We start from the raw sequence: 24,420 nt of genomic DNA on the forward strand, positions 1-24,420 counted from the left end.
TTATATTGTAATCGTGGGCAAATAATTTCACCTTGCTGAATCTCAGTTTTCTTATCTGTAAAGTGAGTATAGTAATTGGACTTGCTTTTGAGTATCAAAGGAAGTACTACATACAAACTGCTTGGCATAAGCTCTATCACTCCATAATAGGAAAAAAAAAGCCTATCCCTCTTTTCCTGACTGGCAAACAGGGTACCATATTGGCTCCTTAGTTTAATGTTAATTGTTGGTGATTACCCTCAGTTCCCAAGTGAAAGTGAAAGTCACTCAGTCCTGTCCAACTCTTTGTGACCCCCATGGATGATATAGTCCATGGAACTCTCCAGGCCAGAATACTGGAGTGGGTTCCCTTCTCCAGGGGATCTTACCAACCCAGGGACCGAACCCAGGTCTCCCGCATTGCAAGCGGACTCTCTACAGCTGAGCCATGAGGGAAGCCCAAGAATACTGGAGTGGGTAGGCCTACCCCTTCTTGAGAGAACTCATCATGCCGTCATTCGTCCCAGTGCAGCACTATTTCTCAACACTGGTTCACCTAAACTCTCTCTTGCCTACTGCAAAAACACTGCCCTGTCCACTCTGGGAGAGCAATGAATGGATGAGAGAAGACAGGACAGTGTGGGTGCCTGCTACAGCGTGTTCTCCCTAGAACTGTCTTTTTGGGGGAGAATGTCTTAATTCAGACCCAAAATTTAAAATACACTTCTGCTGTAACCTAGTACACACATAAAATGGGAGGGGGGATTACTCAAAATATGATACTCTCTGATTTTTTAAAGTTGTGGTAAAACGTACATAATGTGAATTTCACCGTTTTAACCATCTAACAGTTTACAGTTCAGTGGCATTAAGTATGTTCACATTGCTATGCAATTATCAACAGCATCTTATCTTCAGAACTTTTTCATCTTCCCAAACTGAGATTCTATACGACATGGATGGAGCTAGAGATTATCATATTAAGTGAAAGAAGTCAGATAAATACTGTATATTGCTTATATGTGGAATCTAAAAAAGTGATACAAATGAATTTAACTTACAAAACAGAAACAGACTCACAGAAATAGAAAACAAACTTAGGGTTACTGAAGGAGATAGTGGGGGGAATGTCATGAGAAAGGGATAAATTAGGAGTTTGGGATTAGCTGATACAAACTACTATATATAAAATAGATAAACAAGGACCTACTTTACAGCACAGAGAACTAATCAATAGCTTGTTACCAACTATGACGGAAAAGAATCTGAAAAAGAATATATCTCAAGCACTTGGCTGTACATGTGAAACTGATACAACACTATGAATCAACTATACTTCAATTTTTAAGAATTGGTTAAAAAATTTCACCTGCAACCTGCTATGTAGATTCCATGACCCACTAATGGATTAAAACTATATATGCAGTTTTAAAAAGATGGGAAGAAGGACTGCCTGGCAAAGCGCAACTCCCTGACAGAGGGGTAAGGAGTTGTTACATTGAGTTTCATTACCAACTAAAAGAAAACAGTAAAAGGATTCAAAAAGATAATTGGGGAAGAATACAAGCATTCCTCAAGCAAGGGGCAGAAGACAAAACCTCACATTTAGCCCTAGGAAAGAACCTTCTAGATATCCTGGATTACATCATTGTGGGAGAAAAAATAAGTAGCAAAGCAGTTCCAACCAAGATTATTGTCTGAATGGTTTATTAAAGTCAAAAGGTTAAAAAAAAATGGTACCCAGGAAATTTATGCCCAGACACTCAGTTGTGACTGACTCTTTGCAGCCCTATGGGCTGTAGCCTGCCAGGCTCCTCTGTCCATAGGATTCTCCAGGCAAGAATACCGGAGTGGGTTGCCATTTCCTTCTCCACCCAGCAAATTTAGGTACATCTAAAAGTACAGCTCTAAGTAGCCAAATGGAGGGGAATGGTTATCTAGTGGCCACAGTGATCTTCTGGTGGAAAGTCAAACAGTGAGAAGAAAGGAAATGATCCAGGGACTTTGCCATCACAATGCTCTTTCTCTGACTCCTGGACTACCTTTACATACAAGAAAGAAGGCTGGGGAAATGAAGAGCATCTCTCTTTCTCTATCTCACACACACACACACACACACACACACACACACACACACAAAGTTATGGACCACTGTCCTAAAGTACACTGAGTACGAGCCGACAGTGACTTCTTTTACAGGATCTTCAGGGAGTGGGAGAAAAAATTATTATTATTTGTACTCTAAAAACTCAACAGAGTTTTGATGTTCATTGCATGAAGACAGAATCACACACTCCTTAAGCCACTTCTCTTTCCAGGATGCCTTCCTCTACAAACCTGCATTTTTGGGGTGGGGATTCCTCTATGAACCTGCATTTTTGGGGTGGGGACAAAGTTCTTGTCAGCAATCTACTCTCACATGTTTTAACACTGTGAGAAAGTGACCATGTAATATGGGAAAAAACACCAAAGACTTGGTACAGGTGAACAGAGTTTTTGTTGTTGTTCAGTCACTCAGTTGTGTCTGACTCTTTGCAACCCCATGGACTGTAGCATGCCAGCCTTCCCTATCCTTTACCATCTCCCAGAGCTTGCTCAAACTCATATCCATTGAGTTAGTGATGCCATCCAATCATCTCCTCTGTCGTCCCCTTCTTCTCCTGCCTTCTATCTTTCCCTAGCATCAGGGTCTTTTCCAATAAGTTGGCTCTTTTTATCAGGTGGCCAAAGTATTGGAGCTTCCACTTCAGCATCAGTCGTTCCAATAAATATTTAAGGTTGATTTCCTTTAGGATTGACTGCTTTGATCTCCTTGCTGTCCAAGGGACTCTCAAGAGTCTCCTCCAGCACCACAGTTTGAAAGCATCAATTCTTTGGTGCTCAGCCCTCTTTATGGTCCAAGTCTCACAACCCTACGTGACTACTGGGAAAATCAAAGCTCTGACTGGAGGGACCTCTGTCAGCAGAATAATGTCTCTGCTTTTTAATATGCTGTTTAGGTCTGGCATAGCTTTTCTTCCAAGGAGCAAGTGTCTTTTAATTTCATGGCTGCAGTCACCATCCGCAGTGATTTTGGAGCCCAAGAAAATAAAGTCTTTCACTATTTCCATTGTTTACCCATCTATATGCCATGAAGTGATGGGACTGGATGCCATGATCTTAGTTTTCTGAACGTAGAGTTTTAAGCCAGCTTTTTCACTCTCCTCTTTCATCTTCATCAAGGGGCTCTTTAGTTCCTCTTTGTTTTCTGCCATAATGGTGGTATCATCTGCATATCTGAGGTTACTGATATTTCTTCCAGCAATCTTGATTCCAGCTTGTGACTGATTCCAGTCTAGTATTTCACATAATGTTCTCTGCATATAAGTTAAATAAGCAGGGTGACAATATACAGCCTTGACGCACTCCTTTCCCAATTTTAAACCAGTCTGTTGTTCCATATTCAGATCTAACTGTTGCTTCTTGACCTCCATACAGGTTTCCTGGAGGCAGGTAAGGTGGTTTGGTACAGAGTTTAGCATTATCATCAAACACCTTGTTATAAAATTAACTGGATATATATACCAAGATCTTCACAGTTATTGTGTGTAACACAACAATTGCCTGAAACTTGTGACTTTATATAGTCACATACTTCCAGAGTTAGCCATGTGGGGTGAAAAGTAGGGGTGAAACCAAGCAGAAAGTTGGTTTGGTCCATCCGAAGACATCTGGTTGATACCAAACTCAGGGAACCTAGCAGAATAGCCCAAAGCCTGAGACCTGGGTCCACCAGTTCATTTCTCGTCTTTCCTCCCAGGTCCCTCACTGGGTAAGAAACCATAAATTCCAAATACAGCATGTGCTCATGTTTGCTCTTGAGATCCACTTTCTACCCTTCCCTGTCCTATTCTCTGCCCCTGACTGTATCAATGAGCCACTGTGTTCTCAGCGTGTCTTCTGGTTCAGCCAGTGGAAGGTGCCCACAGGAGATCAGAAGATGGGAAGAGACTAGGGAGGCGGCCTCCATTCCCCTGGCTCCTTCTTAGTCACATTTCCTCACATCGCTGCTGCAAAAACAGCTACAATCACATGTTCTGGGTTAGTTTCAGTAATGGCTGTATGACTAAGAATGGGATGGTTCCTCATGGTTTCTAGCCTCAGGGTACTGTCCTATCCCTTAACCTTGCCAGCACTTTGGAAACAGTCTTTACATTAAACTCTCCTCAGGTAATCTGTTCAAGTGTGCTGGCTGTTTCTTGTCAGGACCTAACTGGTAAAAGGGGTTCATTTAAACTTCAGCAGTGGGTAATGGGGATGGACAAACATATATATGATGAGATTCAGAATAAATAGCTAAAATGGCTATCCTGAAAGTGAAAGTTTTAGTCACTCAGTTGTGTCCAACTCTTTGTGACTGCAAGGACTATAGTCTGCCATGCTCCTCTGTCCACAGGATTTTACAGGCAAGAATACTGAAGTGGGTTTCCACGCCCTCCTCCAGGGGATCTTCCCAACCCAAGGATCGAACCCTGCATAGCAGGAAGATTCTTTACCATCTGAGCCACCAGGTACCCTCCAGGTCAGGCCTTAAAGACTGTATCTGCTGTTTCAGTCCAGTGCACCACAAATAGAAGAAGTCTCATAAAGGTCAGTACTATTGTGGAAACTAAGACTAACTATTACCCAATATCATTTTCATATGACCAAGCAAACCATTAATAAAAGACAGTAGAAAATAAGTATTACAAATACATGGGGACTGAATTAAAGAATATATGCCTGTATGGGATACACAGACCAAGGTTTAAGATACTGAATCTTTTCCCTCCAGTCCTATGTACTGAAGGCTACCTGCCACCCTTCAGACTGGTTAGCTCCTACCCCTTCCTAAGCCTTCAGCTCAGAAATCAGGTTCTTGGGGCCAAAGAGCTAGTTGGGGATGGAGCCAGGACTTAAACGGGGTCTCCTGACTTGAAATTCTCTAATAAACAGTGCTTCTGCTTACATACACATAGTGATGCCACTCGGAGAAGGCAATGGCACCCCACTCCAGTACTCTTGCCTGGAAAATCCCATGGACAGAGGAGCCTGGTGGGCTGCAGTCCATGGGGTCGCTAGGAGTTGGACACGACTGAGCGACTTCACTTTCACTTCTCACTTTCATGCATTGGAGAAGGAACTGGCAACCCACTCCAGTGTTCTTGCCTGGAGAATCCCAAGGATGGGGGAGCCTGGTGGGCTGCTGTCCATGGGGTTGCACAGAGTTGGACACGACTGAAGCGACTTAGCAGCAGCAGCAGCAGTGAGGCCACTAAGTGTCCTACACTGTTGCACTATTTGACAATTGTGGGCAGGATACCTTTCTATTTTTAGATTAAGCTTCATGGGACTTATTTTTATGAACTTTCTTCTAGTAATGTACAATGGTCTGATGCATATCCATCTCAAACCATAAATATTATTTAAGATAAGACAAATTCTAATCATGAAAGTGTCAGATTTTCACTCAGTTTTAGATCTCTCATGACAGAATATATTGGATCTAATTATAGCAGTTTTATCTCTACATAAAATGTTGAATATTATCAAAGCACTGATGTTTTCCTTCAAGAAACTGAATGAAATTTATTTACTGTCCTTTTTGAAAAATGTCTTAATGTTGGTGTTTTATTATGTTGACTTTTAAACCAGCTCTTTAAATTTAATTTCACTATTATCAATTTCTACCTGAAAAATTTATGTCAAGCAATTTAAAGCAAGATCAATTATGAAATATTAGGCAAGATGAAAAAATCCCAGGTGAGGACAAAAGACCTGTGATTACAATATCTAAAGCCTGGTGAAAAATTGCCTAAATTTGACTGCATAAATTTCCATTCCCTAAAGATTTTCCATTCCCTGCTAGATTTTTATGAATGTTTCAGATTCAAAGGACTTAACCTGTTCAACTGATGAAAATGTATTCTTTCATTATTAGAATCAAGAAATGATGTCTAACTTGATACTAATAATAAAACAGTTCTTTGTTTTTCCATCAATTTCATTACCAATAGCTCTGTTTTCTGAGATTTCCTGGTTTCTGACTAGGTAATTTATGCTTAGAAGAGGCAATCTTTCTATTCACGTGCTAACTCCTCACAGGAGGGTGTTTTTTTCACAGTTGCATTTCATACATGTAAAATCAACACCCCATTCCTCTAACATATTTTCACCAGTCATACTTTAGTAGGTAATATACTAGGAAGATAGTTATTTTTTAAAGAGCCCAAATGACCTAGAAATAGAGTATGTAAAGTATAAGACATATTATTATTAAGCAAACAAAGTAATCAATGAAAAAAAGACTGAGGCTACAGACTAAAATTCGAACAGAGGTTTGTACTGTGTGATATGATGATGGGTAGTGGTATTATTTTCTTTATTTCCCAAATGTTCTTCAAGGAGCACATATTATTAATAATTACAAAAGAGAAAGTATTCACAACTATCTATAAAATAGGAATCAGAATACAAAATGGTATGCTATGATTATGACCCTGTAAAGGCATACAATGATGGCAAAAATAAAGGTAAAAAAAAGAGAAAACAGTTCAGCTGCAAGGAGTTGGAATAGGGGATTTTTCTTCTCTCTGTTAGTGTCAAAATGGTGCTTGGGAAAGAAAGGGAGGGAGGGATTAAATATGAGGAATAAGATGATGCTAAAGCAAATCCATCAGGAGAATTCAAAGGTAGGACATTGAAAGTGATGGGCAGCAATATCAATGTGGGTCCACAGCACACATATCATATGACTCAAGAAACTGTTCCACTTATGGTGATTCAGTGTCTTTTTCTTGTCATTATGAGAGCATGAACAGAAAGATATAACAGATATGTAATCTAGAAGGAGCGCTGAAGAACACATTGCTGAAGCCATTTTTTCTCTAATTTAGTGGATGTATTAAGCAAGCAAACACTGAAAGTGGGAACAATTTGTCTCTGTTTTGTCACTAACCAGATATCCTGCAGGAGGTGTGGAAGAGGAAGTTCTAGGGACATGATTCAGAATACCTGAAGTCTATAGCTTTCAAGATACATTACAGACAGACAGATTCAAGAGCTGCATAAAGCTCTGGCTATCTGAAATCCTTTGAGTATAAATTATTTTGGTTAGCCAAGTTTTCCTAATGTCTGGAGGTCTGTCTTTTAAAGGTTTTTTCTTTTAAAACCATGTAAGAAAGAAATATTTCCAAAATTTATCTTTTCAGAAGGAGACAGTTATTTACTTAAACTCTCTTTTAACGCCCCATGGTTAATCATTTACATATACTGATGACTGTCATTAACAGTCTACTGAAGCGTGTATGGCTCTTTTCATCTATAGTTTTCAGTTCAGGATAAATGGATCTTTGTAGTTTGCCTTTTGCTCGCTTTTCCTTTTATATCTAAGGAACAAGCACTCTGAGAGAGCTCACAGTAAAACAGGAATTTTAATACACAGACTTTGAAACATCAGCTTCTACCTTGCTTCCTGGTTCTCATGCATAGTTCCGACAGATGCAGCTGATAGAGCGCTAAAGGTGGGGCCACTAGACAAGATGATTTGACTATGACTTCCTAGTACAACGCCACTATTTCATGTTTCATTTTTTTCAGAGTTACCTTTGGTCGTCAGCTCCGTTTTGGCTGCTGTTCAAGACAATTCTCCAAAGATCCGAGGATACCAGTTTCTTCTGGTCGTTCACAAGATTGATATCTGGCAATTGCAGTTCACAAACTTTGCTTTCAGACAGACTAAATTCTCGAAATGCAACAAAAACCTTCTGGAGTTCATCCCAGTATTCCAAACTACAAGGAATCTATATTAAAAGAAAGAAGATTTTAGAAGTTGCAAAGAGAAACTATGCTTTTGTATTTGTTGACATGCAACTCGAATCTTCATAAAAGTTACAACTTAAAAGGGGGAATAAGTATAAAGGACAGTAATTTAGGATTTCTTTTCATAGTTATATTCATCCTATTTACCTACTTTACTTTAAAAGGCCCATTCAAGAATAATATGTGGAAACAGTCAAAAAGTTTTTAAATAAAGGAGAAAGAATGGGGAATTAATTCTACCAGATGTTAAATGTGTTACAAAGCTATACTCATTAAAGCTAAAGATAAGGTTGGAGTAGTAACATACATATAAAAGAAAAGAAAGAAGAATAATAAAATATAAGTACAGATAAATTTTAGTATATAATGAAGGTACTATTTCAAACAAGTTGAGGAGAGACCGGAAATGAGGTTGCAAGGACTGGTTAGCCTGGTAAAACAAAGTGGGTCCCTACACGATTCCTATATCAAAGTAAATTCCAAAGGGATCAAAATGTTAAGACTAGGCTAAAAACTGAGAGCATACGGGAAAAAAATCAGTTAATATTTATATCATAATAGGGTAAACTTTTCTGTGTGTGGCATGAAACCCAAGGATGGTAAGACAAACAAACCTCACAACCGTTAACATCAAAATTAATAAAAAGCAAGCTAGCATAAAAACAGGTAGTATTTAATGACAGATCTAGGGTCCCTGTTGTGATAGCAGAGAACTCTTATAAATCAATGAGAAAGTGACAAGTAAGCATGTAGAAAAGTAAGCAAAGGCAGTTGTTGGAAGAGGCCCTGAAAATCCATCCTTGCATATTCTTGCCAGGTACACAAAGGATGCGAGGCCCTGAGAGCTATTAACTGGGGCCATTTCTCAGGTTGTGTTTGTAGAAAGCATCCTTGAGCGATGAGGTAAAGTTTCTTTCCAGGACAAAGAGCAGACTTGCTCTAAAATGGGTGGATTTGACAAGCTCCACGTTCCATGCTGTGCCATTCATCTACTGCATGCTGAGAAAACCCTGGGGGCCTTTTTGCATGGCCCCTGTGGGACTTGGGGGCAAGAGGAACCAATACAAAGATGATGTTCATGCTGTCTGCCGTGCCACAAGCAATGATGTTCTTTGTTTCTGACCAAAGTCTAATATCTTCTGTAAGCATTCATAAAACGTTAACAGGCTATTAGTCTGGATGAGGTAAAATCCCAGATTTGGACAGCAATTAATTCACAGAAGAAAAGATATAACCAGTCAGTAAACATGAAAAGATATTCAATTTCATTAATACTTATAGAAATTCAAATTAAAACAATAATGTAATATTTTTATTTATTAATGTGGCAGTTTGAAAAGACTGACAGTTCTGTACAGGTATAGGAAAAAAAAAGCATTTCTACCCAGTATCTTTGGAGAATAATTTGGCAATATATATTAAACGCTTGGAAGGACACATCTAAGGATTTGTTTTACAGATATTCCAATGCAATGATGTGTGTATGTGTGTGGATTTACTTCAGTACTATATGAATAAGAAAGTAGAAACATTAAAATATCTGCCAATATGAGATTAAATATAACATGTAGATCTATAGAATGGAATCTGTACAACCATTAAAATGAACAAGGAATTTCCTGATTATGACCATTCTTAGAGCTGATCACTACCTTTCTTGTGTCACTTCCATATCTACCACACAGGTCATTATACTTTGCAATTCCTTATTCGTGTTTGTCTCCTTTAGCTGACCCTGTGGTCCTTTATTAGCATCTAACAGTGTGGGGGACATAACAGTATATTTAGTAGATGCTTTCTGAATGAATAGACTTCTCTTTAATCTTTCTTTCTTAAATAAAGCAGTTCTTAATCTTTGAATGGGAATAAATTTTACCTCCACCTACAATAGTTTCTTTTCCTTAAACAGTGACTTAAGCATCCATGTATGGAGAGGAGATAAATGGAAGAAAGGGGCACGAAATGGATATGTCTAAGAGTGAGGAAACGCAGCATGTTTTTGTTGGTGATAAGGACAAGTGACATATCAATAAATTCTACTTTCAGTCACCATTTCTTGAAATTCTCCTTCTTCTTGCTTTCCAAGACACACACATTTTTCTAACTTTCTTCTCACTGGGTCTTTGTTCCTATATTCTCTCTCTGTCTGAAATACCTATAGCATCTTTGGTTTCTCATTGTCTAATGTTTAAATCTTTCCCATTTATCAGGGTCCAAATGAAATACCACCTTTCTTTGAGCGTTTTCACCTCCCAGATGGAGAAATGCTTTCCCTTTTCTGAACTCCAATAGTTTTTTTAAAATGGGAATCTGTTTCATAGCTCTTATCACTATACACCTCATGTTACAGTTATTTCTATACATGACATTTTCCCTGATAGACACATTCTTTGAGGGAATGATTTCCATTTGGCTAAGCTCTGGATTTTCACAGCACTTGGCAAACTGTATACAGTGTATGTTCAAAAAAGTTGCTGAATAAATGAATGAATAATTCATGAATGAATGAACAAATACACACATTCTGAGTGATTCAGTCCATCTCTGGCACACTAAAAATTCCCCACAGAGAAGTATAGAAGATTAAAGCACAAACTTTGGAGTTACATCTAATGGGCTTCAATTCCTAGCTCCATTAGCTATGGGTTATTGGGCAAATTAATTTTCCTAACATCAGTACTCATATCCCTAAAAAGAGGATAATAACAGAATTGGCTCATGAATTGTTGTGAGGATTAAAAGAGATAAACATTCTATTTAATAGCACACAATAAAAGCTTAAGAAATGTTAGTTACTAAGTATTTATCCTTCTCATGCACAAAGAACACTTCTTTCATTATCGATCTATTCCAACTCTCTCCTATGCATCAAAACTTAGAAGCTTGGGCATTGTTAAAAGAATCAGGTAGGTTGTGAATAAGAGTCCTGTTTGTTAGATTTCTCAACAATGGGTTGGACTTGTGGAAAGAATAAACCTTGAATCTGGATGTTCAGGAAGCTTGTAATCATAGTTCAATATGGTTTTCTGCTGTATATCTATTAAGATGTGTTCCTGAGTGATGGCTATTATTTGAGAGATAAAGGAATATCTCCTTGCTGAACTCCTTTCTAGACTGCCAGTAAGTCAGTCCTTTATCAGTTATGGATAAGATGTGGGAAGTGATGTGAGACACATAAGAATCTCCTGGGAGAGGGCAAATGAAAAAACATATTTAACATACTTATTGTTTTTTATTAGTAGTAAATTAACAGAACGTAAAGTTCAAAAATCATCTTCTTGATAGTAAGGTTACATACCAAATGGGATGGGATGGAAAAAAGACTTGTTTCTGGTATTGTCTCCAGAAGTTTCCCATTAAAATTAATGTATAATAACTTATGAAAATTGGCTGTCACACTGGAAAGCAGAGTGAGACATTAAGAGAAAAGTACTACTAAGTTTTGATGTATAGGAGGGAGTTGGAATAGATCCATAATAAAAGGCAAACCAAGCTGGGAACCATTGTGGGAAGCCATTAGGTAATTTAAGGGGAATGAAAGTGAACTGTACCAACACTGGGGCTTAGGGACGGAGAAATTGTGAAAGTTCAAAAAGAGAGATTTGGAAGAAAGCCAAAGAAAAATTTTATTTTGTTCACAATTTTGTGTGAGGCTGGCTCTGTGGTTACATACTTCAATCGCAACATTCCAGGCGACTCTCAAAATTAGAAAACAGTAGAGAACTACTATAGACATACATCCTAAAATCTGTGCTGTGTGTTCATCAGGATTTTCCTTTATACCCCCTATTTTCCTTGGTTAATAAAGGGGTGTTAATAAATGAAACTTCCAAATGAAACGCTGTTGAAAATATTTAAAATTGTGTGCCTATCAGTGCATTTACAAAAGTCATATATGACTCCTTTCCACCATTTTAGAACAGTTTTGTCTTGAAAACCTCAAAAGAAAAGCTGACAACACCACTCAGTACAATTAAACATTTTAAAGGTAATTTTAGTCATCTGTCTACTAAAATACATATTGAGCCACAAATTTATAAACCATATAATCTTTATTTTTTAAATTTCTTCATCATAAAAAGAAAAAAAATCTTGGTATTTCATTGGATAAAATTCTGGCCATGACCCTTAATCACCACTCTGAGACCTTGAGCACCTTATTTAATGACACTGAGTCCGAGTTCCCTCATTGGTGAAAAGTAAGTAATAAAAACAAATTATTTTAGTCCATGATAAGGATTCTAGACTTTATCTTAATGCCTATGAGATAACTTTGAAGGGTTTTAAGGAAAGGAATAATGCTTAAAGTCAAATTTATATTTTTAAAAGCTTCTGGATACTGTGTAGAGAATGTGTTAGAAGAGAATGAGATGAGCAAGAATATGAACAGATAATTACGAGGTTAGGACAGTGGTCTATGCTACAAACTAGATGGCTTATGGTATGGTTGGTGGTATGTGGGAGATTCTTGAGACATAAAAATTTGTTGACTGATTAGATACTAGAGAAGGAAGAGTTAAGGATGACTCCCAGGTTTCTGGACCAAGCAACTGCATGGGTGCTGATGTCATTTACTGGTATGAGTAAGAATGATGCATCCTATTGGGGAGTGGGTTTGTGGTCCGTATTGGGTAGAGGAGGGGAGAACCTAAGTTCATTTTTGGACAAGTTGAGTTGGAGACACCAATGAGCCATCTAAGTGGAAATCCTGAGTATGGAGTTGGCTCTTCTAGAATGTGGGAGAGGGAGTTAACTGTGTTGATACATACCTGTAGATTCAACCAGCCTTAACCTCTTTCATCAAGAGAATGCAATGGAAAGACAGCAAAGAAACTTATAGTACTTATTCTAAAGAAGGTGTTTTAAATGAATTGAGAATATAAACTGTTTAGAAAGGGATGTGAGAACAGAGCAAGCTGATGGATAGCGAGAAAGCAGAGAACTGTTAAGTTTCTATACATAAAAGTTTAACGAATGATGGTAGTGGGGCTTGCCGAGTGAGCAGACTGGAGAGACGGAAAGATTGCTAGTAAGATTAGGATGCTGGAATGAATGATTTAGGAGAAGGGGCAGTTTGGGATGTTGACAAGTTCCAGGGCTGGTGTGTGGGAGTGAGTACTTAGATGAAGCAGAGGAGGAGAGCACTAGAGTGAGGAGCTCAAGCTGGGGTCTGGCTGGCTCCTTCACATGGATGCTGACAGCTGTGAAGAAAAAGGCCAGATGCCACGGGCTGAAGACTTCTGAGGATGAGGGAGAATGAGCAAATAGTCAGCAGGTGGCAACAACAGAGAGGAGTGAGGGGGATACAATTGGGTGCGACAAGTATCCAAGAAGCAGGAGGTTTTTACAGGAGGGGAGAAGAGTGCAGGCATGTGGCACAGGTGAAGAGCAGATCACTTTATCTCCTAAGCCCGAGGCGAAGTGATGTGGAGAATAAACTGCTCACACCTCAGTGGGTTATAGTGCTGTACAGAGCCCCAAAGGACAGAAGAATTTCATTTAAGAAGGAGGAGAGGAAATTCTTGAAGAGGAGGCCGAGGTTTATCAAAGTTCACTAGTCATTGAGCAAGTGTTCCAGAGGGCTCAATGGAAAAGTCTGGGAAGCAGAGGAGGAAGGAGGTTTGGGAAGAGCAGGAAAAAAGGGATACAGATCAGTCTCCAGATAGTCAGTTCAGTTCAGTCACTCAGCCATGTGTAACTCTTTGCGACCCCATGAATTGCAGCACGCCAGGCCTCCCTGTCCATCACCAACTCCCGGAGTTCACTCAGACTCACGTCCATCGAGTCCGTGATGCCATCCAGCCATCTCATCCTCGGTCGTCCCCTTCTCCTCCTGCCCCCAATACCCCCCCACCAACCCCCATTGAGTCTTTTCCAATGAGTCAACTCTTCACATGAGGTGGCCAAAGTACTGCAGTTTCAGCTGGAGCATCATTCCTTCCAAAGAATACCCAGGGCTGATCTACTTTAGAATAGACTGGTTGGATCTCCCTGCAGTCCAAGGGACTCTCAAGAGTCTTCTCCAACACCACAGTTCAAAAGCAGTGATTTTGGAGCGCCCCCAAATAGCCTGCCACTGTTTCTACTGTTTCTCCATCTATTTGCCATGAAGTGATGGGACCAGAGGCCATGATCTTAGTTTCTCAATGTTGAGCTTTAAGCCAACCTTTTCACTCTCCTCTTTCAATTTCATCAAGAGGCTCTTTACTTCTTCACTTTCTGCCATAAGGGTGGTGTTATCTGCATATCTGAGGTTATTGATATTTCTCTCTGTAATCTTGATTCCAGCTTGTACTTCTTCCAGTCCAGCATTTCTCATGATGTACTCTGCATAGAAGTTAAATAAGCAAGGTGACAATATGCAGCCTTGACATACTCCTTTTCCTATTTGGAACCAGTCCGTTGCTCCATGTCCAGTTCTAACTGTTGCTTCCTGACCTGCATATAGGTTTCTCAAGAGGCAGGTCAGGTGGTCTGGTATTCCCATCTCTTTCAGAATTTTCCAGTTTATTGCGATCCACACAGTCAAAGGCTTTGGCATAGTCAAGAAAGCAGAAATAGATGTTTTCTGGAACTCTCTTGCTTTTTCCATGATCCAGCAGATGTTGGCAATTTGATCTCTGGCTCCTCTGCCTTTTCTAAAACCAGCTTGAACATCTGGAATTTCACCGTTCATGTATTGTTAAAGCTGGCCTTGGAGAATTTTTGAGCATTACTTTACTAGCATGTGAGATGAGTGCAATTATGCAGTAGTTTGAGCATTCTCTGACATCGCCTTTCTTTGGGATTGGAATGAAAACTGACTTTTTCCAGTCCTGTGGCCACTGCTGAGTTTCCCAAATTTGTTGGCATATTGAGTGCAGCACCTTCATAGCATCATCTTTCAGGATTTGAAATAGCTCAACTGGAATTCTATCACCTCCACTAGCTTTGTTCTTAATGATCCTTCCTAAGGCCCATTTGACCTCACATTCCAGGATGTCTGGCTCTAGGTGACTGATCACACCATTGTGATTATCTGGGTCAGGAAGATCTTTTTGTACAGTTCTTCTGTGTATTCTTGCCACCTCTTCTTAATATCTTCTGCTTCTATTAGGTCCATACCGTTTCTGTCCTTTATCGAGCCCATCTTTGCATGAAATATTCCCTTGGTATCTTTAATTTTCTTGAAGAGATTTCTAGGCTTTCCGATTCTATTGTTTTCCTCTATTTCTTTGCACTGATCACTGAGGAAGGCTTTCTTATTTCTCCTTGCTATTCTTTGGAACTCTACATTCAAATGGGTATATCTTTCCTTTTCTCCTTTGCTTTTTGCTTCTCTTCTTTTCACAGCTATTTGTAAGGTCTCCTCAGACAGCCATTTTGCTTTTTTGCATTTCTTTTTCTTGGGGATGGTCTTGCTCCCTGTCTCCTGTACAATGTCATGAACCTCCACTCATAGTTCATCAGGCACTCTATCTATTAGATCTAGTCCCTTAAATCTATTTTTCATTTCCACTGTACAATTATTAGGGATTTGATTTAGGTCATACCTGAATGGTCTAGTGGTTTTCCCTACTTTCTTCAATTTAAGTCTGAATTTGGCAATAAGGAATCCATGATCTGTTTCACAGTCAGCTCCCAGTCTTGTTTTTGCTGACTGTATAGAGTTTCTCTATCTTTGGCTGCAAAGAATATAATTAATCTGATTTCGGTGTTGGCCATCTGGTGATGTCCATGTGTAGAGTCTTCTCTTATGTTTTTGGAAGAGGGGTTTGCTATGACCAGTGTGTCCCTTGGCAGAATCTATTTTGCCCTGCCTCATTCTGTACTCCAAGGCCAAATTTGCCTGTTACTCCAGGTGGTTCTTCACTTCCTACTTTTGCATTCCAGTACCCTGTAACAAAAAGGACATCTTTTGGGGGTGTTAATTCTAGAAGGTCTTGTAGGTCTTCATAGAACTGTTCAACTTCAGCTTCTTCAGCATTACTGCTTGGAGCATAGACTTGGATTACTGTGATATTGAATGGTTTGCCTTGGAAAAGAACAGAGATCATTCTGTTATTTTTGAGACTGCATCCAAGTACTGCATTTCGGACTCTTTTGTTGACTATGATGGCTAATCTATTTCTTCTAAGGGCTTCTTGACAAGAATCCAGACAAGCAGGGGAGAAATCTCAGTTCAGGGAGTGAGTAGGACAGAGAGAAGTGAGGCATGAGTTTGAACTGATATCTCATTTAGGAGGCAGGGACAATGGTTATGACTTCAGGAGTAGCTTATTGCTCCTTCCTGAGGCCTGGTAGCTATTTCTCCAATAAACTCATGGCACAGAGTCTGCACATGGTATATGCTCAATAAATAATTTAAAAATTTACAAATGAAGATAGGTGCTGAAAAAACAACAATCTTTTTTTGTTTACAGTTTTCTACTCTAAAAAGGTCTTGTTTTACATATTGAGCTCTCCCTTCAAATTATTTTGTGATCACATTCAATTTTACCAACCTTTTCATTTGCTTACTAATCTTCCTTTACCATTCAGCTGGAAGCAGACATTGCTAATCTCCAGGTTGGAAGTAACATAATTAAACAAAAAATCTAATGTGGGTCACACTGTGCTTCATATGGCAGCAATTATTCCCTGGTGGCTCAGGGGTGAAGAACCTGCCTGCCAATGCAGGAGAGGAGGATTCAATCCCTGGGTTGAGAAGATCTCCTGGAGAAGGAAATGGCAACTCACTCTTATATTCTTGCCTGGAAACTCCCATGGACAGAGGAGCCTGGAAAGTATACAGTCCATAGGGTTGCAGAAAAGTTGGACACAACTTAGTGACTAAACAACAACTATTCTCAGGAATAAATCTGTGGTCTGTTTTGTGTGATCTATTTAAAATAGCTTTATTTTGTGCTTTTAGCTTTGAAAGAGATGATGTGAATGATCTTTAGTTACATATCAAAACTGAGGATTTATTATTAATGCTTGCACTGAATAACTTGAAGGAAAGATGACTATTCCAAGAATGTTTGGTTGCCAAAAAATAATTTAGAGAGCCTAAATATCTAGTACTGAGTCATGGGAAGTGGGAACGAGTAAATTGGTTGCACTGGAAAACATTGCACATGTAACACATGGTACATTTCAAATGACTGTCAAGATTATATATATTTTTATTACATTTTGTTTTCCTATCCATTATTTGACAGAACCTAAAAAATTAGCCAGCCATACATGATAAACTGTACTCTAAGCATATGTGGTCTTTGCATAGAAATATATTTTAGGTTGTATATCTGCCAGTTGGTAAAAGCACATGTATTCCTGCATTTAAAATATGATTCCACAATTTGTTTCCATTTGATGGCTAACTTGGGAAGATTTGCATGTGTGTTGGCCATTTAAAAATATTTTTGGTACAAAGAATATTTTGGCACTTAATTTGTTTTTTATTAGTTAATAGTACTGCCAAGACTATTAGCAGGGTAGCAACTGCCCATCTGTCCTCATAGATAAACAGTTCTGAATTCTTTGTCCAGGGGTTGCTAAAGCTGGACCCATTCATTGCCCCTTTGCCCACTCAGTGCCACCAATCAACCTAAGAAAAGGATACAGAGGAAGTGCATTCCCTGTAATTATGTACATATTAAAGAGATGGTAGTATTAGCAAGTGAAATAATCTATCAGTCTGATTCAACTGTCCTCTCCATTATCTTATGACAAGATAGAGAGCTTAGCTGACTGTGTAGGGCCGGTTAGTGAGCACAAAGCTGGAGCTGCCATTCAGGAGTAAGTTACTAAGGCTTGGTTACAACAGAGGATACCATCTTTGTCATTCCTTCCACCACATATCCAGATTTCCTGGGATACCAATTAACAGGAAAGCATAGTAGGGCTAAAACAGTTTGCTTTTCCCATCATTACTCATGATTTTGGTTGTATGTTAGTTGCTCAGTCATGCCCAATTCTGTGACCCAATGGAATGCAGCCCTCCAGGCTCCTCCGTTCACAGAATTTTCCAGGTAAGAATACTGGAGTAGGTTGCCATTTCCTTCTCCAGGGGATCTTCCCAACACAGGGATCAAACTTAGGTCTCCCGCATTGTGGGCAGATTCTTTATTGTCTGTGCTACCAGGGAAGCCCCAGTAACAAAAATACTGATGGAAGCTGTGGTAGAAAAATAATCTTTTACAATTTACAAAGTTTTTTCTTTTTGTATATTATGTTAGCGAGGAATACATTATTCCCATTTTACAGGTAAGTGAACTGTAGCTTAGAGAAGTTAGGTAATATGTTCAAGGTTACACACTTAGTAAGTGGCAGACCTTTTGCCTATAAATCCTTTGCTCTTTAAACTAACTACCTTTAGGTTAAAGAAGAAAAACAGCCCTATAGTGAATCATTTACAATTTCCAGTTGCAGTTTCTTTACAGTGGATTCTTAGAAAGAAATCTGAACGCAGAATACATCTTGGCCCTTACAATTTATCCCACTGTTTATAGTCACTTAACTTGGCAATCATTTTCTCTTTAGCAGCCTTTTGCTTTCAGCACTTTGAATATGTTCTCTCTCTTCCTCTGGTCTCCATGGTTGCTGATGAGAAATCAGCTGTTACTCTTAGTGAGATCCCTTATATGTGATAAGTCACTTCTCTCCAGTTGCAGTCAAGGTTTGTTTGGTACAGAAATCTTTGAGTTTTGTCTAAGCTCACTAAACTTCCTGGATGTGCAGACTGATGTTTTAAATTAAATCTGGGAAGTGTTTGGCCATTAGATTTTCAAACTGTCTTTATTCTCCTTTCTCTCCTTTCCTTCCAGGCCTCCCATGATGCACATATTGATAAACTTGATGGCATTCCACAGTCTCTAAGGCTCTGGTCATTTGTTTTCATCCTTTTTTCTTTCTGTTCTCTACACTCATCATCTCAGTGGACTTATCTTTAAACTTACTCCTTCTTTCTTCTACCTGTTCAAATCTGTTATTGAGCACCTCCAGCAAATTTTTAATTTCACTTACACTTTTCAACTCTGGGATTTCGTTTTTTTTCTTTATAATTTCTATCTTTTCTTTTAAAATTGATACTTTCTATTTGGGGAGACAACATTCTCATATTTCTCTTTAGTCCTTTATACAAGGCTTTCTTTAGGCTTTTTTGAACATGCTCAAAATAGACAGTTCAAGTCTCTGTCTAGTAAGGACGACATCTGGGTGTCTGAGGGACAGTTACTACTGGTTGCTTTCTTCCTCTGTATACGGGGCATACTTTCTTGTTTCTTTGCAGAGTGCATACTTCTTTGTTGGAAACTGGGCATTTTAAATGATAGAAAATTTTATTATATCAATGAATATTATTAACTATTTTACTACTATTATATCCTTAATAAATAATGGCAACTGTGGAAATCAGATTCTCTTCCTCCAGGGCTTGTCATTATTTGTACTTATTTTGTTGTTGTTGTTACTAACATTTATGAATTAATTCTAAAAAGTCTGTTTGTCATGTGGCCACTGAAATCTCTACTTGATGAGCTTAATGATAAGTTAGTGATTAGACAGAGACTTCCTTAAAGGCCTGGAAACAATAACCACATCTAGTCTCTTCCAAGTGGCTCTGTGTGCCTGTTAAGGTATGCTTTCAACTCTGCCATGATCTTCCCTTCCTGCTTATACAGAGCCTTAAGGGCATCCAGAGGTGAAAGCACAGGCCTTCTTAGGTCATTCTTGGCATGTGCAGAGCCTGGGTTAAGTGCATAAACCTGGGCTTAGACAAATCCTCCTAGTTTCCCAGGAATCTGCTGGAACTTTTGAAGTCTGTGTGGACATCTCATCCCCCGGTTCTTTCTGTTAAGCCTTTTGTTTAGCTTACAAGTTTTCTGTTATCTACTGCCTCAAGTATCAGTTCAGTTCAGTTGCTCAGTCGTGTCCAACTCTTTGCGACCCCATGAATCGCAGCACGCCAGGCCTCCCTGTCCATCACCAACTCCTAGAGTTCACTCAGACTCACATCCATCGAGTCGGTGATGCCAACCAGACATCTCATCCTCGGTTGTCCTCTTCTCCTCCTGCCCCAAATCCCTCCCACCATCTGTCTTTTCCAATGAGTCAACTCATCGCATGAGGTAGCCAAAGTATTGGAGTTTCAGCTTCAGCATCAGTCCTTCCAATGAACACCCAGGCCTGATCTCCTTTAGGATGGACTGTTTGGAACTCATTGCAGTCCAAGGGACTCGCAAGAGTCTTCTCCAGCACCACAGCTCAAAAACATCCATTCTTCGGCACTCAGCTTTCTTCACAGTCCAACTCTCACATCCATACATGACCACTGGAAAAACCACAGCCTTGACTAGACGGACCTTTGTTGGCAAAGTAATGTCTCTGCTTTTGAATATGATGTCTAGGTTGGTCATAACTTTCCTTCCAAGGAGTAAGCGTCTTTTAATTTTATGGCTGCAATCACTATCTGCAGTGATTTTGGAGCCCCCAAAAATAAAGTCAGCCACTGTTTCCACTGTTTTCCCATCTACTTGACATGGAGTGATGGGACCAGATGCCATGATCTTCTTTTTCTGAATGTTGAACTTTAAGCCAACTTTTTCACTCTCCTCTTTCACTTTTATCAAGAGGCTTTTAAGTTCCTCTTCACTTTCTGCCATAAGGGTGGTGTCATCTGAGGTTACTGATATTTTTCCTAGCAAGCTTGATTCCAGCTTGTGCTTCTTCCAACCCAGCGTTTCTCATGATATACTCTGCATAGAAGTTGAATAAGCAAGGTGACAATATGCAGCCTTGACATACTCCTTTTCCTATTTGGAGCCAGTCTGTTGTTCCATGTCCAGTTCTAACTGTTGCTTCCTGACCTGCATATAGGTTTCTCAAGAGGCAGGTCAGGTGGTCTGGTATTCCCATCTCTTTCAGAATTTTCCACAGTTTATTGTGATCCACACAGTCAAAGGCTTTGGCATAGTCAAGAAAGCAGAAATAGATGTTTTTCTGGAACTCTCTTGCTTTTTCCATGATCCAGTGGATGTTGGCAATTTGATCTCTGGCTCCTCTGCCTTTTCTAAAACCACCTTGAACATCTGGTAGTTCATGGTTCACATATTGCTGAAGCCTGGCTTGGAGAATTTTGAGCATTACTTTCTTTCTGACCTACACCCCTGGGTGGGAAAAGGGCTTTTCAAACTGGAACATTCCTGGTTGATAACTTTTGAAACAGTTAATTGTTGTGAAACCCTTATTTTTTAACAGAAAGTTATCTTATCTCACTAAGCAAGTAAAAGGATACACTACATTTATCACAAGGTCAATATATTTGGTGATAAGACCAAATATATTCCCCAGTGTGGATGCACTAGAAAAATTAGGGGCAGAGAGATTAAAGAGTTTTAAATTGATGACTAGAATATAGGTAAGTGGACAGTTAAAACAGAGAATGAGAGGCCAAAGCATAAAACAGTGGATTGAACCAGAACCAAAAAAAAGGGAAAAAGAAAAAAAAAAAAGTGGATTGATGGGTGATTGAAAGAGACAATGTATAAAACATTGTATTATTACATAAATTAGAATAACTTTTATATATTATAGAAATTAGGATAAATGGACATCTGAGATCCAACCAGTCCATTCTGAAGGAGATCAACTTTGGGATTTCTTTGGAAGGAATGATGCTAAAGCTGAAGCTCCAGTACTTTGGCCACCTCATGCGAAGAGTTGACTCATTGGAAAAGACCCTGATGGTGGGAGGGATTGGGGGCAGGAGGAGAAGGGGACGACAGAGGATGAGATGGCTGGATGGCATCACGGACTTGATGGACGTGAGTCTGAGTGAACTCCGGGAGATGGTGATGGACAGGGAGGCCTGGCATGCTGCGATTCATGGGGTCGCAAAGAGTCGGACACAACTGAGCAACTGAACTGAACTGAACATATTATTATAGAAATTAGGATAAATAAATAGCAATATAAACATTAAAACCGTAGCAAGCGAAAAAACCAGCCTTGCCTCTATAAATACTGAAGTGATTTCTATTTATGATTATTACTGGACTTAACTGTCCTTTTAAACATGAAGAACACTCTACAATCGATTATTCATAGAAGAGAAACATATACATTACACAAATCAAAAGCACCTGAGTAGAGATACTTTTCAATAGTTAATTAAAATAAAATTGAGTTACACATAAAATGTATCCTGATAATGGTATGTCAGTTTTTTGTGCTTCTACTTCAACATATAAACCTACCATTTAATAATGACATAAAATACAAATACATATGTAATATAAAAATTTTTTAGCTTATAATACCAGTTTTTATATGTATCTGCTATTTAGTTGATTTTGAAGAAGGAAAAGAAAAGCTTCTATACATTTTCAACTAATAGAAGTCATACTCCCAAAAAAAGAAAACCTTAAAATATTGGAACCAGTTGAGAAACCACAAGTATTCAAATGCAGGAAATCATGATTTTATAACATTTTAATGTGATCTACTCTTGGGAAACAAAGTTAACCAAACCCCATTTCTGTACAGGAAATATTCCAGCATACAGTTGTAATACATTGTGGTGAAGGGGTACAGCTGCAGATTTTTCACCTGTAATGCCCCACTGGTATTCTGGCTTACTGCATTGCATCAAGACTACCTTCCTGTCCGGAAAACCCTCTAAGTACAAACAAGACTCTCAGTCCAGATTTTATTTTCCCTTGGTATTAGAATATGGTAATTTAAGAGTCCTGAGAAATACTTTTTTAGCCTTTAAAAGGAAATGTGTAACATTCTTTTATTAGGATCTATGTTTGGGTTGGTTTTTCAAAAAACTTAACATATGACCCAGTTATCTTATCAATTTATCAAGCTACCAAGTTTCAAGCAAATGCAGGTGTGTAATATGACATTTTTCAATAAAATATTTTCCACAAAGACAAATAATAAAAATATATTAAGAACTTCTGAGTCAAAACTAAGGTTGGACCAAGGGCAACTTTACTGTTTTATGGTTTTCTTTTAATGAGGCTACAAACTGTAAACTCACTATTGTGTTCTAGTCTCAGCTCTAATTGTTCAGGTACTTCACTCACTGTATGGAATAGTCAAATGTACATGGTCTATTATAAAAAACATTAATTGGGACTCTGACCTTCTGAAAGTGGTTTCTCAGTCGTATCCGAGTCTTTGCGACCCCATGGACTGTACAGCCTACCAGGCTCCTTTGTCCATGAGATTTTCCAGGCAAGGGTACTGGAGTGGGTTGCCATTTCCTTCTCCAGGGGATCTTCCCAACCCAGGGATAGACTGGGGACAGCAGGCCAGTCATGAATGCCCACTAGAAAGAGTTGCTTCCAAGGTCCCTTAGGGCAACACATACAGGCAACAGGTTGCATACACTACCAAGGAGGCTCCTGTTTGCTGCCATTGCACACTGGGCCCCCATGGGGAAAAGAGCACAGTCAGCTTAATTGGCTGTAAAGAACAGAGAACCAAGAAACAGACTAGCTAGACTCAGGGGGACTTATGTCTAACCTAAATTTGGTTGCAAACTAGTTCTGTCACCTTGAGTTGAAGTAACATAACTAATCTGAGCCTCAATAATCTTACTGGTAACAAATTCGGAAGATCTGGAATAAGGAGGAATGAAGAATAAGACTACTCTAGCTCTTTAAAATTCTAAAGTGATATATAAATATAGGACTTGATTTTTTACGTTACATTTTAGGAAGAGAGTTTATATTTTAAAGTGCATACTGTGTGCCAAGATTTTCATTATTTGATTCAATCTGAATGGTAATTAAGTTAGAAGAGTATACCCATTTTACAGATGAGGAAAATGAAGGGTTGAACAACTTGCTAAGGTTCTCAATCAAAAGGTACAGAGCTGGGAGTGTAGGATTCTAGAACCCAGGGAGCTCATTTACTTCTTTACACTAATTCCCATATGTTAGTCACCCGGTTGTGTCAGAGGTTCAAAAGTATGCAACCTGACAAATAAGCAATGCTTACAAACCTGTACGGTGATACTCTGCTATAAGACTGTTTTTAAAACTAAAAGTTAAGAATACAGTAACTATTGATAATTGCTCTTAACAGCCCTTTGTAATAAGAAAAACTATAGTGCAGAGTGTGCTCATTCAGTCATGTCTGACTCTTTGCAACCTCATGAACTACAGGCCACCAGGCTGCTTTGTCCGTGGGATTTTCTCAGCAAGAATACTGGACTGGGTTGCCATTTCCTTTTCCAACAGAGACAATAATCTTAATAATTGGGAAGAAGTCAATTGGGATCACAGAATAACTTAAAAAAAAAGCAAATAGTTTAGAACCAAAAACAAGCCTGAAATGTCTTATGAAGGCTTGTCATAAAGTTAAACGTTTAGATCAAGAGGTCAACAAAACTGTTCTATAAAAGGCTAAACAGATGATGGCAAACACTGGAGGCTTTCTGCATTGTATGTTCTGTGTTGCAACTACTTGACTGCCTACTGCAGCAGGTGGATCACGACAAACTGTGAAAAATTCTTAAAGAAACGGGAATAACAGACCACCTTACCTGCTTCTTGAGAAGCCTGTATGTAGGTCAATAAGCAAGAGTTAGAACCAGATAAAGAACAACAGACTGGTTTAAAATTG

At 38.9% G+C, this 24,420-nt stretch overlaps 1 protein-coding gene and 1 non-coding gene across 20 annotated transcripts in view; both read right to left on the reverse strand.

Annotated features, from left to right (window-relative positions):
• Positions 1-24,420, reverse strand: part of VPS13B (vacuolar protein sorting 13 homolog B) — a 784,482-nt gene that overhangs the window by 106,165 nt on the left and 653,897 nt on the right. For all 19 annotated transcript variants that reach the window (XM_060393910.1, XM_042254441.2, XM_060393907.1 and 16 more), the window contains exon 40: positions 7,603-7,799. In XM_060393910.1, the coding sequence (XP_060249893.1) occupies positions 7,603-7,799 (197 nt within the window). The remainder of the gene's footprint in view (positions 1-7,602; positions 7,800-24,420) is intronic.
• LOC114116537 (small nucleolar RNA SNORA70) lies at positions 23,128-23,262 on the reverse strand. Its single transcript, XR_003590436.1, has one exon. It is a non-coding gene; the product is annotated as a small nucleolar RNA SNORA70 (small nucleolar RNA).

The sequence above is a fragment of the Ovis aries genome, chromosome 9 (genome assembly GCF_016772045.2).
Source record: "Ovis aries strain OAR_USU_Benz2616 breed Rambouillet chromosome 9, ARS-UI_Ramb_v3.0, whole genome shotgun sequence".
In the NCBI taxonomy this organism is placed as follows: Eukaryota; Metazoa; Chordata; class Mammalia; order Artiodactyla; family Bovidae; genus Ovis; species Ovis aries.